The sequence below is a fragment of the Sitophilus oryzae genome, unplaced genomic scaffold, assembly GCF_002938485.1.
Source record: "Sitophilus oryzae breed Bouriz unplaced genomic scaffold, Soryzae_2.0 scaffold_227_pilon_pilon, whole genome shotgun sequence".
NCBI lineage: Eukaryota > Metazoa > Arthropoda > Insecta > Coleoptera > Curculionidae > Sitophilus > Sitophilus oryzae.
The window spans coordinates 3,761,360-3,786,771 of NW_022146782.1; the positions used below are offsets into that span (position 1 = coordinate 3,761,360).

The 25,412-nt window shown below is 29.3% G+C and overlaps 1 protein-coding gene across 1 annotated transcript in view; it reads right to left on the minus strand.

Annotated features, from left to right (window-relative positions):
- The window catches only part of LOC115884380 (ankyrin repeat domain-containing protein 6), a 131,687-nt gene continuing 106,275 nt past the window's right edge, over positions 1-25,412 (minus strand). Inside the window, exons 5-8 of the mRNA XM_030902939.1 lie at positions 13,589-14,045; positions 7,566-7,758; positions 7,320-7,495; positions 1-1,628 (exon numbers count right to left, since the gene is read on the minus strand). Of these exons, the coding sequence (XP_030758799.1) occupies positions 1,205-1,628; positions 7,320-7,495; positions 7,566-7,758; positions 13,589-14,045 (1,250 nt within the window). The 3' untranslated portion in view covers positions 1-1,204. The remainder of the gene's footprint in view (positions 1,629-7,319; positions 7,496-7,565; positions 7,759-13,588; positions 14,046-25,412) is intronic.

Sequence of the window (25,412 nt, forward strand, 5' to 3'; positions counted from 1 at the left end):
TAAAGCGTAAGTGTCAGGTTAAATGGTAGGGTAATGATGAAGGACAATGGGCTTAAAGTAAAGGGTAAGTGACTTCGTAAAAGGTCATAAAATATATTTTGATACCCTTTACCATCATATTATTATTATTTATAAAGTTACCTTTCACAATTAGACTACCATCTACCCCGACACTTACCCTTTACTATTAAGTAACGCGTAAGTGTCAGGTTAAATGGTAGGGTAATGATGAAGGACCACGTGCTAAAGTAAAAGGTAAGTGACTTCGTAAAATGTCATAAAATATATTTTGATACCCTTTACCACCATATTATTATTATTTATAAAGTTACCTTTCACAATTAGACTACCATCTACCCCGACACTTACCCTTTACTATTAAGTAACGCGTAAGTGTCAGGTTAAATGGTAGGGTAATGATGAAGGACCACGTGCTAAAGTAAAAGGTAAGTGACTTCGTAAAAGGTCATAAAATATATTTTGATACCCTTTACCACCATATAATTATTATTTATAAAGTTACCTTTCACAATTAGACTACCATCTACCCCGACACTTACCCTTTACTATTAAGTAATGCGTAAGTGTCAGGTTAAATGGTAGGGTAATGATGAAGGACAACGGGCTAAAGCAAAAGGTAAGTGACTTCGTAAAAGGTCATAAAGTATATTTTGATACCCTTTACCATCATATTATTATTATTTATAAAGTTACCTTTTGCAATTAGACTACCATCTACCCCGACACTTACCCTACTATTAAGTAAAGGGTAAGTGTCAGTGTTAAATGGGAGGGTAATGATGAAGGACAACGAAGTAAGGGTAAAAATAAAGGGTAAGTGATTTCGTAGTCTCGCTAATTCTGTTGCTATTCTACTCCTTCAGTGTTTTTACTCCTTCTGACAAGCTGTAGACCATGCTTAGTGCAGGAAGAATACAAATATTTTAAGTGATTTGCACATCTTTAATAAATGTTCTGTAGTAACAACATAAACTAGTAAGTATGTCCAACGAGAAGATATATGACAGCAACAGTTATCTGTCATTTTAATTCACAATTAAATTGAAATTTCTGTCATTTTTTGACTGTCGTCTGTCAAAATAGTACCTAACTCGTTGGACATACTTTACATTTTGACTGAACCAATCAACATGATCATCACTGTCTTCTCCATAGTTTTCAACCAACCAACAGCCCCAATCTTTTACACTAAACTACTCGCCCCCAAGCACTCCCCATCGATCTGTCCGCTCAAACTGGGCGAGTTGCCTTTGGAACTCCCGTAAACTTTCGTGGAGTACCCCGAGTCATTGTTGGTGTCCCTGTCTATCGTGTCGTGGGGATTGTCCAGCAAATGGTTGGGGTCGAGCATCCTGGACGACCCCTCTATCGGGTTTTTTGAATCGGGGTAGCCCTTGGAACTGTCGAGCACGCGCAGTTTGGCCAACCGCGCGGAGATCGAGTGGTCGTAGAATTTGGTGGTGGGGGCGGGAATTTGGTCTTCTTCGTAGTAGTGGTGGGGTTGGAAGCCCCCCGGGTCGACGTAGCGCATTTCCGGTTGGTAGGGGTTCATGGGATCGTACTTGCTCGTGCTGGCTTGGGGGAATTTTGGGTAGGAGTCGTTGTACCTAGAGAAAAAAAGTTCTTTTTTATATAGAGAAAACATAATATTTTATGAATTATACGCTATATCATATAATTTAGATATGACCGTCACAAATAGCATATATAAATTATATATGATTATAAAAATATCATGTATAACTTATATGCGGTCGCAAAACTGTCATATAAATTATTTATGACCATCAAATATAAAAAAACTATCATATATAAATTATATATGACAGTTCTAAGATCATATATATATAAATCATATATGATCATCAAATATAGAATATCATATATAACTTATATGTGGTCGCAAAGCTGTCATATAAAATATTTATTATGTCCGTAAATATATAAACTATCATATATAAATTCAGTTTTACGATCATATATATAAATCATATTTGATCATTAAATATAGAAGCAATCATATATAAATCATATCTGAAAGCTTTAAGATCATATATAAATAATATATGATTGCAAAAATAAAAAATGTCATATATAAATTAAATATTATCGCAAAAATATAAAAAACATCATATATAAATTATATATGACCGTATAAAATATAAAAATTATCATATATAAATTATGCGTAATCATAAAAATATAAAAGTTATATATAAATTATATATGATTGCAAAATATAAAAATCACCATATATAAATTATATATGATTGCAAAATATAAAAATCACCATATATAAATTATATATGACCACAAAATATAAAAATCGTCATATATAAATTATATATGATCGCAAAAACAGCATACATAAATTATATATGATTGCAAAAATATATAAAGCATCATATAAATTATATATGATCGGAAAAATAAAAATGATCATATATAAATTATATATGATCGAAAATATAAAATATGATCATATATAAATTATATATGATGGCAACACGTAATATATAAATTACATATGATCGAAAAATATCAAAATCAGCATATATAAATTATATTTCATCGCAAAAACATTATATATAAATTATATATGATCGGAAAAATATAAAAAACGTCATATATAAATTATATATGATCCCAAAATCATCATATATAAATTATATATGATAACAAAAATATAAAAAGCATCATATATAAATTATATATGATTACAAAACTCTAAAAATAATCATATATAAAGTATATATGATCGAAAAATATTTTAAAAAATGGTCATATATAAATTATATATGATGATTTTTATATTTTTTATGATCATATATAAATTATATATGATTACAAAAATCTAAAAATCATCATATATAAATTATATATGATCATAAAAATATAAAAATCATCATATATAATTTTATATGATCGTAAAAATGTCGAAGATGTTGAATATACGCGAAAGTTGAGTTATTGAATGCTATTGCTCCCAACAAACACGTAATTACGCCCTCCATTACTCGTTAACATTTTTCGATAATATTTACATTCCAAGTTTGGATTCCTTTTCACTTAATTTTTACTACCCGAAATAGCGTTATATGAAACAACAACTTGTACCTGAGTGATTTTTAGTTTCAATAACTGCACTATTAAAAACTGAAGTACCTACTTAAATATTATGACAAAGCCATGATGTTAATATTATTTCAAAGTGATCACCATCGGAACTGAGTAAAATACAGAGCCGAAAACTTCTGATTTCTGCAGTATCGAGCGCTGCGGTCGGAATTTTTAAAATCAACTAAATGATTTATCGATTTATCGATTTATCGATTCATCGATTCATCGATTCATCGATTCATCGATTTATCGATTTATCGATTTATCGATTTATCGATTTATCGCTTTATCGATTCATTGATTCATTGATTCATTGATTCATTGATTCATTGATTCATTGATTTATTGATTTATTGATTTATTGATTTATTGATTTATTGATTTATTGATTTATTGATTTATTGATTTACTGATTTACTGATTTACTGATTTACTGATTTACTGATTTACTGATTTACTGATTTACTGATTTACTGATTTACTGATTTACTGATTTACTGATTTACTGATTTACTGATTTACTGATTTACTGATTTACTGATTTACTGATTTACTGATTTACTGATTTACTGATTTACTGATTTACTGATTTACTGATTTACTGATTTACTGATTTACTGATTTACTGATTTACTGATTTACTGATTTACTGATTTACTGATTTACTGATTTACTGATTTACTGATTTACTGATTTACTGATTTACTGATTTACTGATTTACTGATTTACTGATTTACTGATTTACTGATTTATTGATTTATTGATTTATTGATTTATTGATTTATTGATTTATTGATTTATTGATTTATTGATTTATTGATTTATTGATTTATTGATTTATTGATTTATTGATTTATTGATTTATTGATTTATTGATTTATTGATTTATTGATTTATTGATTTATTGATTTATTGATTTGTTGATTTGTTGATTTGTTGATTTGTTGATTTGTTGATTTATTGATTTGTTGATTTATTGATTTGTTATTTTTTTTGATTTGTTGATTTATTGATTTGTTGATTTATTGATTTGTTGATTTATTGATTTATTGATTTATTGATTTATTGATTTGTTGATTTATTGATTTGTTGATTTATTGATTTGTTGATTTATTGATTTATTGATTTGTTGATTTACTGATTTACTGATTTATTGATTTACTGATTTACTGATTTACTGATTTACTGATTTACTGATTTACTGATTTACTGATTTACTGATTTACTGATTTACTGATTTACTGATTTACTGATTTACTGATTTACTGATTTACTGATTTACTGATTTACTGATTTACTGATTTACTGATTTATTGATTTATTGATATATTGATTTATTGATTTATTGATTTATTGATTTATTGATTTATTGATTTATTGATTTATTGATTTATTGATTTATTGATTTATTGATTTATTGATTTATTGATTTATTGATTTGTTGATTTGTTGATTTGTTGATTTGTTGATTTGTTGATTTGTTGATTTGTTGATTTGTTGATTTGTTGATTTGTTGATTTATTGATTTGTTGATTTATTGATTTGTTATTTTTTTTGATTTGTTGATTTATTGATTTGTTGATTTATTGATTTGTTGATTTATTGATTTATTGATTTATTGATTTGTTGATTTATTGATTTGTTGATTTATTGATTTGTTGATTTATTGATTTATTGATTTGTTGATTTGTTGATTTATTGATTTATTGATTTGTTGATTTGTTGATTTATTGATTTATTGATTTATTGATTTATTGATTTATTGATTTATTGATTTATTGATTTATTGATTTATTGATTTATTGATTTATTGATTTATTGATTTATTGATTTATTGATTTATTGATTTATTGATTTATTGATTTATTGATTTATTGATTTATTGATTTATTGATTTATTGATTTATTGATTTATTGATTTATTGATTTATTGATTTATTGATTTATTGATTTATTGATTTATTGATTTATTGATTTATTGATTTATTGATTTATTGATTTATTGATTTATTGATTTATTGATTTATTGATTTATTGATTTATTGATTTGTTGATTTGTTGATTTATTGATTTGTTGATTTATTGATTTGTTATTTTTTTTGATTTGTTGATTTATTGATTTATTGATTTATTGATTTATTGATTTATTGATTTATTGATTTGTTGATTTATTGATTTATTGATTTGTTGATTTATTGATTTATCGATTTATTGATTTATTGATTTATTGATTTATTGATTTATTGATTTATTGATTTATTGATTTATTGATTTATTGATTTATTGATTTATTGATTTATTGATTTATTGATTTATTGATTTATTGATTTATTGATTTATTGATTTATTGATTTATTGATTTATTGATTTATTGATTTATTGATTTATTGATTTATTGATTTATTGATTTATTGATTTATTGATTTATTGATTTATTGATTTATTGATTTATTGATTTATTGATTTATTGATTTATTGATTTATTGATTTATTGATTTATTGATTTATTGATTTATTGATTTATTGATTTATTGATTTATTGATTTATTGATTTATTGATTTATTGATTTATTGATTTATTGATTTATTGATTTATTGATTTATTGATTTATTGATTTATTGATTTATTGATTTATTGATTTATTGATTTATTGATTTATTGATTTATTGATTTATTAAAACCAAAAACATTATATATAAATTATATATGATCGGATTTATCGATATATTTATCGATTTATCGATTTAAATTATTTTTTTATATTATATATAAATTATATTTGATCGCAAAAACATTATATATAAATTATATATGATCGGAAAAATATAAAAAAACGTCATATATAAATTATATATGATCCCAAAATCATCATATATAAATTATATATGATAACAAAAATATAAAAAGCATCATATATAAAGTATATATGATTACAAAAATCTAAAAATAATCATATATAAATTATGTATGATCGAAAAATATTTAAAAAAAATGATCATATATAAATTATATGTGATTTTTATATTTTTATGATCATATATAAATTATATATGATTACAAAAATCTAAAAATCATCATATATAAATTGTATATGATCATAAAAATATAAAAGTCATAATATATAAATTATATGATCGCAAAAATATAAAAAACATCATATATAAATTATATATGATTACAAAAATCTAAAAATCATCATATATACATTATATATGATCATAAAAATATAAAAAATCATCATATATAATTTATATATGATGATTTTTATATTTTTATGTTACTATATAATTTATATATGATGATTTTTATATTTTTGCGATCATATATAATTTATACATTATGATTTTTATATTTTATGATCATATACAATTTATATATGATATTTATATTTTCGCAATCATATATAATTTATATACGATGTTTATAGTTTTGCGATCACATATAATTTATATATGATGATTTTTATATTTTCGCCATCATATATAAGTTATATTTGATGACGGTTATATTTTGCTATCATATATAATTTATATATGATCTCTAAACTTTCATATAATTTATATATAACATTTGCGATAATATATCAATTATATATGACATTTTTACGATCATATAAAATTATATATGATCATGAAATATAAAACCTAGGATATATCTATATATGATTGTGAGAAGTATCGTATATAAATAAGATGCCATCATATATATATAAAAAATATGATATATAAATTATGGTAACATACATAATTTATATGATCAGCATATATAAATATATAACACATATAAGTTGTATATGATAGCATATATAATTAATATATGACATTTTATATATGATCATATATAAAAACGCATGTAGAAATAATATATAATTTATATGTTATATAATATATATATAATTTATATATTATAATTCCCCTATATATAAATTATGGTAACATACATAATTTATATGATAAGCATATATAAATATATAACACATATAAGTTGTATATGATAGCATATGTAATTTATATATGACATTTTATATATGATCATATATAAAAACGCGTGTAGAAATAATATATAATTTATATATGATATCATTATATCATATATAATTTATATATTGTAATTCCCCTATATGTAGGCTAAATTGGTCACTGAATTGACCAGTCAATCTATTACACGATATCTTACCTTACACCGGCTTCTTGTATTTTGACTATAGGCTCTATGTAGCGATTACTGGAGTCCACCATGCCTGTATCCACTGTAGGGCTGTACACTCCACTTCTACTCCTTGGTGGGGCATCTCCGGGCACATTTTCGTAGTGCCCTATCCTTACAGGGCCTGGAGTGTGTCCTAGAGGCACCTAAAAAGATAAAATCCATATTTGAAATAATGTTCTTTAAGTCAATTCATAAATTAAATCAAGTACTTACTTGTACTAAATTTGAATCACCCATTGGTCCTTTTCTAGATGGTATCCTCAAAGGGCTGTCTTCGTCATCACTGCTTTCACTGTGAGGTCCATCGTGTCTGTTTTGCTGTTGCTGCTGTATTCTAGCGACCAGTTCTTTGACTGATGGTCTAGCTCCTGAGTCATCTGCATGGTTTTCCAGCTCATCCATGCTCCTGAAATATTAATTCATTAAAATTTATATTTAGAACAAATTTGGAAAAAATATTTAATAAATCAAAATTAAAGAAACATAAAATAATCTAAAAATATTCGGATGGTTGTCAAGTTTATTGCTAAACAGAAAAAATATAGTAGATAACATTACATTTTCGATACCGGGAATTTAAACGAACAACATATGGTGAAGATGTCAGATGTGTTTTGGAACAGGCCCAATAATCTGTAGATTTAACGTCTGTATTAATGTAGATAAAAGCAATTTTCAGAAACGACCATACTGCTTGTTGTAACGGTAAAAAAGTTACAAATTCTCTGTTTTTAAAACGATCTATACTAATAGTTCAGGAAAAGTTCTAAGAAAATTGAAATAAAAACAAACAAATATTAATAACAGACAAAACTATATCGAATCATAAAACAGAATCACTAGCACACAAGCTTGAACAAGATGCTCTCTATCTCTTGTCCGTATTCCATGTATAAAATGAACATCAGAAAGGACCAGATTGTAATAAGTCTGGAACTACTCTGAGAAGCGTCTTAACAATAACAAGACCGGAAACATCGAAACAAGAAAAAGGGGGCATCTCCAAGGCACCTTGTGAATGCGGTGAGTCGTATATTGGGAGAGACAAAGCAAAATTTTGGTGGAAGGCTCGAGTTGTGGATAAAAGACACAAGTGTAAATTTAAAGAAGCCGTTTTACATCAAGGAGCAGTAACATCTTTAGGAATCCAAGTATGGAAATTTCCACAATATGGAAACTCCTTATGTAAAGTACCAACGCTGACGTTCTTAGAACTACCGTATGATCGAAAAAAAAACCGCGTCCAGTTGGCTTAGAAATGAAGATCGATTAGATTCCCCCATATAATTTTCCTTATAAAATGACTGCGATCGTCATTTCATAGCCATCGCTGACGCCGTTTTTTTTTCGATCGTATGGTAGATTAATTCACTTAGAAAAGATCAATGATATAGTATTTCCGAAATCAATTGGAAGTATTGAGACTCTAATTTGTTTGCCTAGTCGATGCCAATCAAGACTGTGCAGAAATTAAGAGAGTCCCATTCTATTTCAACTGACTTCAGAAGAACCATACATTAATACTGAATCAGTGTCTACCACATTCAAAGAAATACTAATAAGCATGTATAATTTTTGTTCCTAAGTTTTAACTCTTTGAACTGCTAAACCTTATTTTTCTATAGTGTAATTAATTGTGTTAAAAATCACTTTCATTGGTATACAAATGCATATGTACACTGGTATACGTATCACCGGAAGTCACATGTTCAAAAACGCACTCATAAATTCACTTTATTATCTTTAATAATGGTATAGTTGCGTACCTTATCACCTCCCTGCAGGTGCTGAAGCCTATTTAGACTTTGTCAGTACTGTGTGCGTGATATAGAATTAAACAACACAGGAAACGCATATATTTGCGCGTAAGAACATTTTATGGTACCTGTATTTTACTTCAGGCCATTTTAAGTTTCGTAAATATACTAATGTCTCGCCTTGTATACAGGGTGTCCCATATAAGACCACTAACTACAGAAATATCTCTCGTAAACAAGAAGAGATACAAAGATATTAAACTATAAAGAAATGCCGTATAACTGAAAACAACGGCGTCAATGATGGCTGTGAAATGAAGATCGCTGTCATTTTATATGGGATATGTCATCGATCGTCATTTCCCAGCCAACTGGACGCCGTTTTTTTTTGGTCATACAATATTTGGAAAAACCCGTTTTGTCTGGTAGCTTTTCTAAATGGCTTAAATTGTGAAAAATATATTATTTAAAACTATGAATTTGCATTTAATTCTAATTTTGTTGCAATGTATCAATGTAAATTAGTTTTAAAACTATTAAATTATATATATACATTGTTTTGGCATTTAAAGAATCATAACAAAAAATGATGCATTGGGTAGGTATATTTAATCGAATTAACCATGATTTATAATGGCGTTCATAATTAGAATGCCGGGATATGTTTCGTGCCTTGGGGCCTTCATTGAATTAATTAGCGACCTCTGTCGGTGGCAGCAATTAAAACTCGCTGGCAGTTGTAAAATGTGGATAATTTATGACGTGACTTTAATATCGATGTCATCAGCATCAAATTACTTAACGTAATACGATTTTGTTGCAAATATTATTCCTAATCTTAAATTGATAATCGCGTTTCGCTAGCTACTGTAATTTTGGCGATACGGTTTTTTAAAAATTTAACCCCCTCCCATACCCCCATACCAAACTAAAACTTTGAATCGATTTAAATAAATATTTTTTTTGAGTTTATAGACTTTTTAAGTCAATTCAAAGTAAATTCGATAAAAGCTGACATAACAAAAGAAAGAATTAATTCTGGCCACACCTCTGTCAACAATTTAAAAAACGCACGCCATTAGGGAACAACGGCCTGACCAAAACGAATGCGCCTGAATCGCAACAACTCCATTGAAGCACGTATCACACGTCCAGGGAGGAGAAGTGTAAAAATGGCTTTAGTTATGAATACCGGAACCTTAGAGCGTGCAGTCTCTAGAAAGGCTTTCAGCAGGATTTTGAAGCTTACATAATTCATAAAATATTTAATATGAAAAAAAGTCCTTCTTTAACATTTATAAAAATACACTACTCATATACAGGGTTGTTCACCACATACGACACGGAGTATTGTAGCTAAACGATTAGATTTTTATAAATTATTAGTTTTGGGATCGTTGAAGGACTATTAGAGCTACAATTTAAAAATATTTTTACAAGATACAGAGTGTCCCAAATAAATAAAAAATATCAAAATTGTGTTTTTTTAAATAGAACACCCTGTATATTATTACATTTTTAGTTTCTACGATTAAAATAAAAGTAAGCTTGATAAAGGTTTATTACACTTAAACCTTACCGTTTTTGAAATATTTTCAATTTTGTGAAATTGCAGTCAAAATTTTTAGGCTACATTTCTCCCAGGATATCAAAGTTTTTAATACTAAATATTTACTGAAGTTTATTTATCGATCAGTTATTGTGCTGCAATAATAAAAATTATACTACCTTATACAGAGTGTCCAAAATTTTATTTTAAATAATTAATATCTTTAAACGGCAATAACTTGTTTAATTTAAATGGAACACCCTGTATATTTTATGAGAATCAGATGCACAATTTAATTGTCTATCAAATTGTATTATTACACTTTTTTCCTATCTCTTCAAGTTTCGGTAGATAATGCATTTTCTTGTAATTTAAAACTCATTTATCAATATACCCATGGAATACTGACATTTTAGATTATTTTCAAAGATGTACCAAATTTTTAAAGAGTACAGATACTAATATTGTCGATATAGTTTGTTTATTTCATTAAAAATTAAAAAGAAACTGTTTAAATATTTGTTAAAGAGGACCAATTAATATGATTCCAGTATTCAAACTACATTAATTGACTGTTTGCGTTGATTAATAATAATTATCCCAAATACTAAAAAACTGAATTTTATATGTGTATTAAACAGTGTGGTAAAAAGTAACACCTTAAAAATGATATTTCATTTTTTGACAAATGCTTATTTATAACAACAGAGACATTCATTTTCATAACTTATTATTATATTGATTTCTGATTCAAATTCACATTTATTTAGAATAATTTATTAACGAACATAATTAAGTATGTAATTAATTAGTATTTGGGCGGAAATAATGGTGGTATATTTAATTAATGGTATACTCTTTTATAAAGATTTAAATAGTTTTCTTTTTGCATACAAATGGGCTAGTAATATTATCATTTTGCTAAAAACGATAATATTACTAGCCTGTACATTTTGTACCTTTGTTGCTTTAAAAACAATCTAAAATGTCAATATTCCATGGGTATATTGATAAATGAGGTCTAAATTATAAGAAAATGCATTTTATGCGAAAACTTGAAGGGATATGTAAAAAGTGGCGTAATACAATTTGATAGACAATTAAATTGTGCATCTGATTCTCCTAAAATATACAGGGCGTTCTATTGAAATTAAACAAGTTATTGCCGTTTATAGCTGGAAATAATTTAAAATAAATTTTTAGACACTCTGTATGAGGTAGTATTATTTTTATTATCGCAACCTAATAACTGATCAATAAATAAACTTCAGTAAATATTTAGTATTAAAAGCTTTGATACCCTTGGAGAAATGAAGCCTTAAAATTTTGACTGCAATTTCACAAAATTGAAAATATTTCAAAAACGGTCAGGTTTAAGTCTTAATCAAATTTACCTTTATTTTGATCGTAGAAACTGAAAATGTTATAATATACAGGGTGTTCCATTTAAAAAATACAACTTTGATATTTTTTATTTATTTAGAACACTCTGTATCTTGTAAAAATATTTTTAAATTGTAGCTCTAATAGTCCTGCAACGAACCCAAAACTTACAATTTGTAAAAATCTAATCGTTTAGCTACAATACTCCGTGTCGTATATGGTGAACAACCCTGTATAGTTCATATCAAATAAACTTTTAGTCACGTGATTAAGCTTCACCGGCACAGCGTTGCCTACTTTTACATATTTTAATCAAAATATTTTAGGAAATAAAATATAAATTAAATATAAATATATAAACAGTTATTATTTACATCAACAAAACTCACCTTCTTAGCAGCAATTAAGGGACCTAAAGGGGTATTACTACCGCTTTCCCGCTCAAAATATTCTAATAAAGTTGCGGTGAGTTTTTTACGGCTATTAAGCTATCTCGTACACTTCGCACTAAAACAGGTTCTAAAAAGAACAATGTTCTGCTGCAGGGTCTGCTAGTAAACATTTTTAAGCTTTATTTTTTACAGCAGAGCTATCACCTGAATCCCCAGCGTGAAATTTAAATTCCACTTAGTCAGCCCGGCGCCGAATATGTCCATGGTTGGCAACAATGAATTTAAAAATCGCGCCCTGGATTACGTAACTAAAAGTTTAATTGGTATCGCAGACATTCGTATGGATATTATTTTCGAGTTTGCAATACTCAATACCGAAATATTTCGTGTTGTATCCTATAGCTTCACTGTAAACATCGTAAAGAAGGTGTCTAGTTTATAGACATAACGTCTAAGGTCATGGCTCAACTGAAATCGCGTCTTTACGATCCATTGTGTCCATCGTTTACGCTTATTTGCGGGCTAATGGCGAAGAAAAGCAAGTGTGGTTCGGGCTTTAGCAAAAAGTTTATTAAGTTTTGCTCTGAAAGATCATTGCAGCGGCAAATCGGTGAATTGAATCATATAAGAAAAGGTCTACTTTCAATTTATCAAGTGAAACAGTTTTTTTAGTAAAATATCTTGGAAAGATTATAATATCTCATATTATAATTCTGGGAAAAGTTGATATTTAAGGTAATACAGGGTATCTGTTAAATAAGAGCTAGTATACAAGCTTACAAGATTTTTTGGCAAAGAGATTGTTAAAAAATTTTCATTTTTCTAGATATTTTTCGGAAAACTTGAAAAAATAATGGTGCAGATTCCTTTTCCTAAATTTTTTTGACGGTATAGCAAAGATTTTATTTTCTACTAAATTTAGTATATTTTGTCCCATTTTAAAACGACACAAATGTTGCATTTCTTTTTGTTACAATCTTCCTTATTATTCTTCTTTATTAAAGTAGCTGGATGAGTATCCATTTTCATTTTATATTATTACTCAAAATATCTATTGTATTTCACGGTTGTTACCTACAAAAGGTAGAGGGAATGATGGCATCTTAATTCCTGTTAATCTCTCTACCTAAGTAAGAAATACAAATATTCACTTACCTCGTTGGTTGAAGTGAATTCTTCTCCCCTTTATCCAACATCTCCAGACTCCTCGACCTCGGCAACTGAGGCTCCTGCTCCTTGCTCATACTAATAACCCTCTCCGACCTCCTACCTTGACCTCCCCTACTGATCTTCTGCTCCAATCCCGCCACTCGCTGTCCTAATCTCACTTGGGCCCTCAACAGCTCACGCTTGTCCCGTTCCAGCCTGGCTTCCAGATGCCTGAACAAAGGTGCGCAGTAGCAAGTGTACCCCACGCCTACTGGACCTTTCCTGATGTTTCCTGCTAAGTCTAGGTAGTATTGTTCGCCTTTTTTCAGGGGTTCTGAAGGCAGGCTGTCTAGGTTGGGGGATGGGAATGCTTCTGGGTCCGGGTAGTAGTGGCAGCCGTACGGTGACCAGTGTTTGCCTGGGGATGATTTGACGGTTTCGGTAATGGAGATGTCTACCACGTCTGGAAAAAAAATGTTAAAAATATTAATCAAGAAGGTGTCTTTTACAATCAATTTTTACATCAATATACTACTAGAAATCTATACTAATATATAAAATCCTTAAGTGACTGACATACTGATTAATCACGATCCTGCTCAAATCACTCAACGTAAGAAGCTCAATTTTGGCATACAGGTTGATTCTAGGGTGTAGAGGTTCGATAAGAAGGGATTTTTCGAAATTCCACTTCCAAGAGGGTGAAACCCAAGGACTGTATATATTCTAAAGGACTGTTCGATCGCGTCAAATCGCCGCTGTCGTAGCGCCGTGGAATGCTACGTCACGCAAGGACCAGCACTCCACAGTGCGGCGGATGGTTATTCTAGCGGGACAAAATCACAAGAGCAATGTTTGAGACTTAAAATCTAAGAACGTAGCAAATGGTCTAATATATAGCAACCATATGGTTAAATTTATTTATTTATTAACAACTTAATTTATTAATAAATAAATACAAGATAATAAAACTATGATATTATTCGTACATGGCACACAAAAACCGTATTGTAAACTATTGCCAAATACATAAAATTATGATATCAAAAAACTCTTTAGCAGTTTTTTTTAATTAATTTGTAATCTTGTGACACCCTCTATAATTTATTTAAAAAAAATATATTTTACTTTGAAAATAATAAATAAGATAGATATTTTAATTTTAATTTTAACACTCGGTAATTGTAAATTCATATATAGTAAGTATCTAAGACAATCTTTTAAACTCAGTGCCTTTTGATGGCGTTGTTTTGTTTTTATATTATCCGATTGAAATGAATATTTTTGGGCATTCACCTGTTAAGCTTGAACTCCCTGTGACTGTAACTACCTGTGTTGGTAACTATTGGTAACTCAAAAGATCTACATCATTCAATATATCGATATTTGAAAAAAAAGTGAAAGTTTGATATCTGCAGAACAAAGGCACGAAGGATTTTAACAAATAATATACATACAGTAGAAAAGTACATAGGTACCTTTGGCAATCTTCAACATAATTTGGCTTTCTAATAAAATATATAAGCACTTCTAAATATTTTGTTTTCGTATGATCTCTGCCTTGCTGAGCAGAAAACGACCACATTTGGTTCGTAAAAGTGTATCGAAATAGAAAGAATATTCATGCATTTTTGTATCAATTGGAATGTCTACTATTTATTTTTATCAGTACACATTTTTTGGCTTATTTCTAACCAAACGCTTTTGTCCCGCTAAATTTATCTTCCAACGCACTGTGCGCTCGTCCGTCAAATGCAAAAATAACTGTCACTGTCTAAAATCTTTAGCGCCAACTTTTTGACGGCCGGATAGTCCTGGAGCTGTGGCCGTAAAACAAAACTACTACTACTTTAGCGCCAACTTCAACTCGGTCAGTAGATCACGTAAAAAAACTGACAGTGCAGGAAGATAGGAATCGAACTATCCTTATCTCTATAGAATCCTTGGGTGAAACAAGGGTGAAACCACCCCCTCAAATATTACAATATTTGTTATTTAAAAAACGGTCAAGTTTCCGAAAAATCGCTTAAACACGTATATTTTATTTTGTTTTTTTACATATTTTAAGATTTTTTAAAAATGTATACAAGGTGTTTCGAAAAATCTGGTCATTGATTAATCACGATCCTGCTTAAAGCGCTTGACGTAAAAAGCTGATTTTTGGAAAACTGATTGATTTTAGAGTGTAGAGATTCGACAAGAAGGGATTTTTCGAATCTCAAATTTCAAGAGGGTGAAAACGCCTCTCAAATATTACAATGTTTGTTATATAAAAAACGGTTTGTCTTTCGGGAAAACGCTTGGACAAGCATAATTTATTTGTTTTTTTACATATTTTGAAATTTTTTAAAAAAATCATACAGGGTGTTCCAAAAAGTTGGGTAATTTCTTAACCACGATTCTGCTTAAACTGCTTGACGTAAAAAGCTTATTTTTGGCAAACGGATTTTTCGAAAGTCACATTCCAACAAGATGAAACTATCCCTCAAATATTACCAAGTTATATAATAATATCGCCATATTGTTTTTTCTCATGCTGACATAAATGTGAGAAAATTTTATCCAGTTTGTATGTTAATGGAAATTCTTGCTTTGCTTTATCATCACCATTACAAATGATTAATTCGACGCGAACGAAGTCGCTGGTACACGCTAGTATTGTTATAAACGAGGTTATAAAGTAAGAATAACAAAGACTATTTCAACATTGCTAAACACTAGAACTTAAAAAAAAATGGAGGAAAAGTAGAACCCAGAAAAAAAACAGAAGAAAAAGAGTAAGGGAAACAAAAGTAAAAGAAATGACAAAATTTTAATCAGTCAAAAATTTCAACATACCTAGTATACTTTTTTTAATGGTTATAAATATAAAAATATATATTCTATTACTTCTATATGTCTATACTTTTCTTCGACAGAATTACTATGCTGAAGTATGGAATTACTTTCAAAGTAAGATTACCTATTCGTTTTCTATTTATTTTTTTTCAGAAAAAAAATCCACTTACTGCTAGACCGTTTTTTCCTTCTGAACTTGTATAATAACCAACAGTGAGACCGGGAAGTTAGATAGTAGCATGTAAAATATACTCCGAGTATTCAAACTCTTGTCTCTTAATTGCGTTCACATATTCTCCAATGCAAATGGTGCAAGAACCTTATATTTACATTAGTGCGTGTCGAGTGGTACGGTACCTTCGTCGAAAATTGCAAGACACCGAAATCAATCAAGCGCAGAGAGTGGTCTGTTTGAATGTTAACAGACTCTCTGTGTTTACTTTACAATATTTCTTGTGTTTAATTTATTAGTTGCTTTGAGAAAAATGTATCAATCTGGACACTTATTGTGAATTGAGAGACACTTGAATTACTGTGATATTATTGTAAACTTTGAATAAGAAGACTAAGGAAGGAGCATAATGCTATTCATGTATTCATGCATGGTGGGAGGAAAAAGGACTCTAGGGTGGGGATCCTTGACAGTTCTGTTTGACGATTCATTTGACACATTTGAATTTGATTTGAAACTTTGTGGATTTGTCAGTCTTTATGGAGCTTATTTTATGTTATTTATTATTTATTCTACCATGGTAGAAAGAATACAAGGTATGATATTGCGCAGGTTGGTTGCTACGTCACAGGTGATAACAGGCGCTATTGGTCAGCACGCCTCGCGCGCCAGTTCAAATCGTCAAGATATTGTTATAAACCTGTTTTTTTTGTTTATATACCGTCATTGAATTATCGGTAAGCAAGTTACTATGGAGCAGGGCATAAGGAGTCGGGCTAGGAAGCGAGAGACCGGAGTTCGAATCTCGGCCGGGACATAACTTTTTATTTATTTTTTTAAATACTGTTGTATTCTATAGTTTATTTTTGTAGTATAAAAAAAGAACTATTTATTCTGTGATTTTTTAATCTCCGGTATTAATATAAATTGATTGTTGGTACAATACCTCATTTAATATAAAATAATATTCTACTTTTTGAAATGTATCGGGCCCTAATTGTACCTAAAAGTAAAATATATTTTTAGTGATGTACCATATTGTAAACTATTTAGTATTTCAGTCACTTAAAAAGTTAATTTGCATTGAATAATTGCCTACCATTAAAGGAAATTTGAGCTATATAATCCTTGATGCGCATCTTCCTCTAAATTTTGGGTTTCGTTCAACCGATTTATTCTCAAAACCTGAAACATCTACATATAAAAAGAAAAGCACAGGTCACTAATTATAATAAACTTAACCCTTAGAATTACTTCCACTAATTATAATAAATTTCACCCTTGGAATTACTTCTATCACAATTACAATACATTCATCTGCATTGGCATTTTCTACTGTTCGATGGGAAACAATAAACTTTCCAACATTTTTTAAATGATGTAACAATTCCTCATGTGGTTACTTTTCCATAGATATCCTCATCTCTGTCCTCATGTGAATTCAGAGACAATGAACATGAAAATTATTTACCATAAACATCGCAAACTAAAAACCTAATAAACAATTTTATACCGAATATAGAAATAAATTTAGTATTCTTACCTATTATCGTCCAAATCCATGTTAATAGATAATTATTATTTTTAAATATATTTTTGGAACTGCTGGTTTTAGTAATTATTAAATTAAACGAACTAAAAAGTCTTAAAAATAAACAATTCTTAATCATAACCCCAAAAAATACAGATCTCCTGTCAACTTTCTTTATTTTTTATTTATTAATTGTTTTCCTAGTGACGTCACAGGTGGTATGCGCAAACTGAACGAAATTGGAACCGCTATCGATCATACCTTGTATTCTTTGTACCATGTTTATTCTACTACTGATAGTTGTATAAAGGTAGTAAATCTAGATGGAAATTGTGGCAGAACTTAAATTAACAGTGACACTATCGCGATTTATCGAAAAAGACTGAAATAGTTGGTTGTGTAGCGTGCGGTAGATCTCGGCAAAAATTGAGTGAAATAATGGAACAACTTTTCGCTAGTAAGTGACTATATAATATACATACATGTAGTAAACCGATCATTTATGAAATTCACTTAAATTAACTAAATTATATATTTTTCTTGCATTTTAGCTTTTATTTATTACTTGTCAAAGATTAGATGTCAAAGAATTTAGATACGTTAATTTGACTTACCTGCTTCAGTAGCGTATCGGATGTTTGTGTTAATAAATACTTATTATAACTTATCTATTTTTATTAGAATTATATATTTTTATAACAATTTTAATAACTACCAACATTTATTCACAACGTAAAATAAAAAAAAATATAGAGTCTACCTCACGTTTACCCTACATCATAGTTTTACATTTTTTAAATAAAATTAGAACGACACTGATAAACCGGAATTTAAGTCGGCCATATTTGAGGCCCATCGTGGTGGACCTAAGATTTTTGATATACTCCTTCCTTAGTCTTCTTATTCAAAGATCTGGGCAGACATTGTCACTTGACAGACACTTGAATTACTGTGATATTATTGTAAACTTTAGAAAGTAGCTTCAGAAATAGTTTCTTGTTGCGCTTGAGATATTTCCTATGTCAAAAACATAAAATAATGATTGTAGGTGAGAAGACAATCACCGTAGTTTGTCCAACGACAAGATCCTTGACAGTGATACATGTGTCTGTCATTTTGTTTTCAAAGTAGTTTATTTTATTACACAAAGAAATAAGTTGGTACAATTGGAACGCATAGCAGAAAATTATTATAATTTGAGTGACAAGTGAATTACTTCAAAATATTGTGAAAAAAACTGTATAAATTTGAAAAAACCTGAGGGGTAGTTTCATCTCGTGGGAATTTGACTTTCGAAAAATCTGTTTGCCAAAAATCAGTTTTTTACGTCAAGCAGTTTAAGCAGAATCGTAGTTAAGAAATTACCCAACTTTTTGGAACACCCTGTATGATTTTTTAAAAAAATTCGAAATACAGGCAGTCCTCGTACTTACGGCAGGTTAGGTTCTTCAAAATAGCGCCTTAAGTCGAAACGACGTAAGTCGAATCTTATTTTGTCATAAGATCCTATAGAAAATGGAGAAGTTAGGTATTTTTGGAACAACAAAAAGAAAATATACGTTTGTATACCATCTCGTCGTAGATAAGTGCATCTCGTATTTATGGTACAAGGATCGTACTAAACATATACAAAAAACTGGAGTAGCTGTAAAATATCGACATCACACGATAGGTAAATAATGGATTTTAGTACTGCAGAAAAATAATGTCAAAAGGTACTGGTTTAAAAAAATTAAGATTAAAATTAATTAATCAACCTGTGAGGTATAAAATTTGGTTAAGTGTTATTATTAATAAAATAGTTTGTTTTATTTATATTGTTTTATTTATACCTGCGGAACATTACAAATTTGTATTTGTACATAAGTTATATTGCTAAATATAATAATAAATGCGGAAAGTTTCTTGAAGCTTGAACTTAAAAGTAAGAAATAGTTCTTTTTTTTTGTTGTTGGACAAACTATAGCATTATACTCCTTCCTAAATATTTTTATTCAAAGCTAATCTGCGACTAACAACTGCAAATGAAGCGACTGTATCTCTACGCAGAACCGCGGTTGTCCTGCTGATGCTGTGCGAGACAAGATTTATTATTTATTGCGATCGAGACCTATAAATTCATCGATTAAACCTGCCTGATATTCGATATTCTACACGTACAAGATGTTCCGGTCCTGACAGCAAACAAATTAGATTAAAGTCGATTTGTTTTCGTGTGCGTGAGCACGCTGATTTATTTGCGTAATTATAAACGTTCCTCGAAAAATGTCTTCGGCCTACCGAACTGTCACACGAGAAGAAGAATGTCATTTAGTATTCAAATTAATTTTTTCTAAGATAAAAAAATTCCTATGAATATGTGTTCTAAATTTTAAGTCTATGGTCCAGGAGGCAGTGAAATTTTTTTGTACTTGTTTTCCCAGTAGGTAAATACAGGGTGTCCCAGAAGTGCAAGTATTTTAACTGGTAGTATATATAGTTCAACCACAAAAACACGCCTATGAGGTTTTTTTCGCGATAATTTTTTTTGAAAATTCGAAATGTTTTTTTGAATTTTTTTTTGGACATTTTTTTTAGTTTTTAGTTAAAAAAAACATAATTTCTTGATAATATGGCAACATAGGTATTAGATTAAATTTACAAAAAAGAAAATCCCGAAAAGATCCATTGGTTCTCAAAATTTCAGCAAAAAATCATTTTTTTTTTGGAAATTTTCAAAGTAAAATTACTCCGTTATTTTGGATTTATTTCAAAAACAATAAAGAGAAAATATGTTTCTTTTATCGAGATCTACCACCCCTTAAAATACTTGCACTTATTTCTGGGACACCCTGTATACAGGGTGTTTCAAAAAACATGTGCCATCTCTCGTGGGAAAAATTATATATGCCGTTTAATGCCAATTAAAAGTTATCTCTTCATATTTCGTCGAATTCGGCCTCCTTGATAAGATAAACGCAATTTTATTAATCACAATTAATAAAATAAAAATAAAATTAATAAATTGTATATTTTACCTAATTTATTATTAAGTCAGTATTATTACTATTAGTCCAACCTACAGCAATTTCAAATAAAAAAATAATGGTATTTAAGATAATTATAATAAAAAAACTAATTTTGAAAAGCTTTAACATCCTGTAACTCTAAAATTATGCATTTTCATACCCATGTTTATAGGAACTTTTTTTTCATATTTTTTGATGAGGAATCGATGAGTAAGGTTTAAAACTTTTGCAAGTTAATCCAATAGACTTGGATCAAGGCAAATTAATATAATATACTTGGAAGAAAATTATAATAAATCGAAAAAATTTTAAGATTTTAACACCCTGTAGCTACGAAACAAAGCAGAATCGAACCTATATGTTGATATGAAAAATAAATCTCATTTTTACATGAGGAATCTCCCCACCAGATGGCACATGTTTTTTAAAACACCCTGTATATGAAATTCGCTTAGAATAAGATACCGAATAATTATATCGGTGTTGGCTGACTGGAAAAATAAGTACTAAAATTCTTCACTACCTCCTGGACTATGTATTTGTCTTTGAGATATAGAATGATTAATTAGGTATATTAAGTCTGTGGTCACATCAAAAATACGATTTGTTTAAATTTTGCTTATCTATTTAACTCCTTTGAATAGGAAGACTAAGGAAGGAGCATATCAAAAATATTAGTTCCACCGCGATAGGTCTCAAATATGGCCGATTTAAATTCCGGTTTATCAGTGCCGTTCTAATTTTATTTAAAAAATGTAAAACGTAATGTAGGGTAGACGTGGAGTAGACTCAATATTTTTTTTATTATTTTACGTTGTGAATAAATGTTGGTAGTTATTAAAATTGTTATAAAAACATATTATTATAATAAAAATAGATAAGTTTTAGTAATTATTTATTAACACAAACATCCGATACGCTACTGAAGCAGGTAAGTCAAATTGACGTATCTAAATTCTTTGACATCTAATCTTTGACAAGTAGTAAATAAAAGCAAAAATGCAAGAAAAAATATATAATTACTTAATTTAAGTGAATTTTATAAATGATCGGTTTACTACACGTATGTATGTTATATAATCACTTACTAGAGAAAAGTTGTTCCATTATTTCACTCGATTTTTGCCGAGATCTACCGCACGCTACACAACCAACTATTTTAGAGTCTTTTTCGATAAATCGCGATAGTGTCACTGTTAATTTAAGTTCTACCACAATTTCCATCTACCGTTATACAACTATCAGTAGTAGAATAAATAATAAATAACATAAAATAAGCACCGTAAAGACTGACAAATCCACAAAATTTCAAATCAAATTCAAATGTGTCAAATGAATCGTCAAACAGAACTGTCAAGGATCCCCACCCTAGAGTCCTTTTTCCGCCAACTTTACCTGAATACATCGATAGCATTATGCTCCTTCCTTAGTCTTCTTATTCAAAGATTTAACTCATTATTTATGTTGGCTACAAAACGTCCATCGACGTAAGACAGTGTCTACTTGTTACATGATCTAAGACCTGACTTTTTTTCATGTTTAATTTTACCAATTAGCACCTATGCGGCTGTTTAACGTTTATTTATGTGTCTCTAATTTAATATTCAAACTGAACGCTCACCAGCCTTTAAAAAACGAAAACAAAAAACCTTTTGAGTGTGTGTGTGGACATAACAAAATTGGAATGCCAAACAGAGCGTACGTTTAATTTGTTTTAAGAAATGGATGCGAGTCTCTGAAGAGCTTATATAGCTGAAAGAACGCGTCCAGCAGATAAGAAACTAAAAGCTATTTAATAACTATAATTTTCGCTGGTTCTTTTTCGAGAGTTTTTTGTGTCGTTTTGTATTGAAACTATAATTAACAGGACATTACGTTGTCATAATGCATGTAGATAATGAATTGCATGCATATATTTACATATTACGAAACGTATAATAATCCGGGGAAATTATTTTCGAATTATTATGTAATCTGTCTGGTTAATATGTACTAATACAGCATGATCGAAAGAAAAACGGCGTCCAGTTAGCTTGGAAATGGCGATCGATATAACTATAATATAATCTATACTGCGAAACCAAACCAAACCAAACCAAACAAAAAAGAGTCATGCATGAAGTGGTTTTATTAAAAATTTACTGTAATAATTGTTATACAGGTTTTAGTAAGTCTTATTACCTATGATCCTATTTAACTTTACTAAATTTCAGTAGCGTTAAAAATAGAACCGAACATTTGTGAGATTAGAAAAAAGCAAGACAAAAAATTGATACACTAGAAAAAATCTAAGGTAAAAAGTATTGCTTATAAATTACAGTGGTTATATTAATATGTTCAGAGCCTGCTTATTAATATCGCTGAAGAAACCCAAACAAATGACTGCTCGTTTTCTTAATATCTAATTATACAGAATCAAAAAAAAAATGGTTTCATCTCATCAGTTCCACGCCAGAAATCGTATTTCCAACAGGCCATTTGGATAATCACTTTCGTAAAGTTGGTCAACGGTAACTAAAAAAATATATTAAAGACAGAGGCGACTCGCTTTAAGGGTAAAATAGCATTTATTGCTCTCCGATTAATGCGAATATACAGCGTGGTAGGATAGGATGATGACCCCAGAAACACGCCATTTTCAAAGTGTATTATTGAAAATTTTACATTTTTCTTGGCAGTTTCTTGGTAATCTTAAATCATAAAATATATACATAACATCAAGCTATAGATCAAGAAAAAATAACTACCCTTATTAATTCGATACGACGAAGACATCGAGCTGTTATTGCTCGATGTCGAGCTGTTATTGCTCAATATTGAGCTGTTATTGCACGATAAAAGAATCTCTGAAATCAATATTTTACTTAAAAATGTGTAGCTCATAAAAGACTAGAGATAATGGGATAATTCAAAAAATAAAAGGTTAGAAATACATCTAGGACTATAGAAAAGTGTTTTTTTATCCAAAATGCCCGTCTCATTTTTTCCACAGGGTGTTTTGAATTTATTGCAAAAAACAACGTTTTGATTTACCTAGGTATAAACCCAACTAATAATAAACTGCAGCACTATGGGTTCAGGGAAACATCTCTCGAATGGTTCAAGTCGTAACTGAGCAACAGAAGTCAACTTGTGAGGGTGGATACCACGTTGTCTTCTAGCAAGCCAATAGAATGTGGAGTACCACAAGGCTCAGTACTAGGCCCCATTTTGTTTCTTCTTTTTATTAACGACATTGCTAACATAAACATCAGTGGCAAATTATGTCTTTTTGCCGACGACACTAGCTCCACTTGGAGCAACAAGGACGTCACGGCACTTCATAGGATTATATCAAATGACTTAATCACCATTAAATCTTGGTGCGATTCGAACCTCCTGAGTCTCAACATTTCTAAAACTAAAGCTTTGTCGTATAAAAACTCGCTGCAGCCTTTTGTACTTAACAACACCACCATTAACGTCGTAAAATCTGTAAAATTCTTAGGGCTTGTTGTGGACAATTCTCTGAAATGGGACATGCATATCGAGGCTTTATCGAAAAAATTGAGCTCTGCCTGTTTTGCATTAAGATCTGTTTCTAAGGAGCTTAACTTGTCAGTGGCTAGAACCGTTTATTATACACTTTTTGAGTCGCACCTCAGGTATGCCTTTCCATTCTGGGGTACGTGTTGTGCGACTCAATTTGACCGCATTTTCAGGCTCCAGAAGAGAGCTGTTCGATATTTACTGGGACTAAACAGCAGAACTCATTGCCAGGACTTTTTTAAAAAATTAAAAATATTAACTCTTCCTTCCTTATTTATATTTGAATCCGTTTGCCTAATACGTAAGCATGTATCAGGTTCTCAAGAAAGGCCATCTCACACTTATCCACTCAGGAACGCGGAGCAAGATCTTTATCTACCTACCCCACGCTCAGAGTTAGTTAAAAGTTCAATATTATACAACTCGAAAAAATGCACAATCACCTGCCATTTGAAATCAAATCCATAACCTCATTTTCTTCATTTCGCAAAGCATTGAACTCTTATTTACTAGACAAGGCTTTCTACGCTGTAAATGAATTATATTTTGAAAATCGAATTTGATCTTGTAAACACTGGTCTAATGTTTGCTATTGCTATATTTACCAATGACACCGAAATAAATTTATTCAGAGGTCATTGATATTTACTATAAACTAACTAAATATTTTTGAATATTATTTTTATTTTTTTTTATTCTTTGACATTGTAAACATTTATATAAATGTTTATTTTAAACAATAAGACTGAGAAT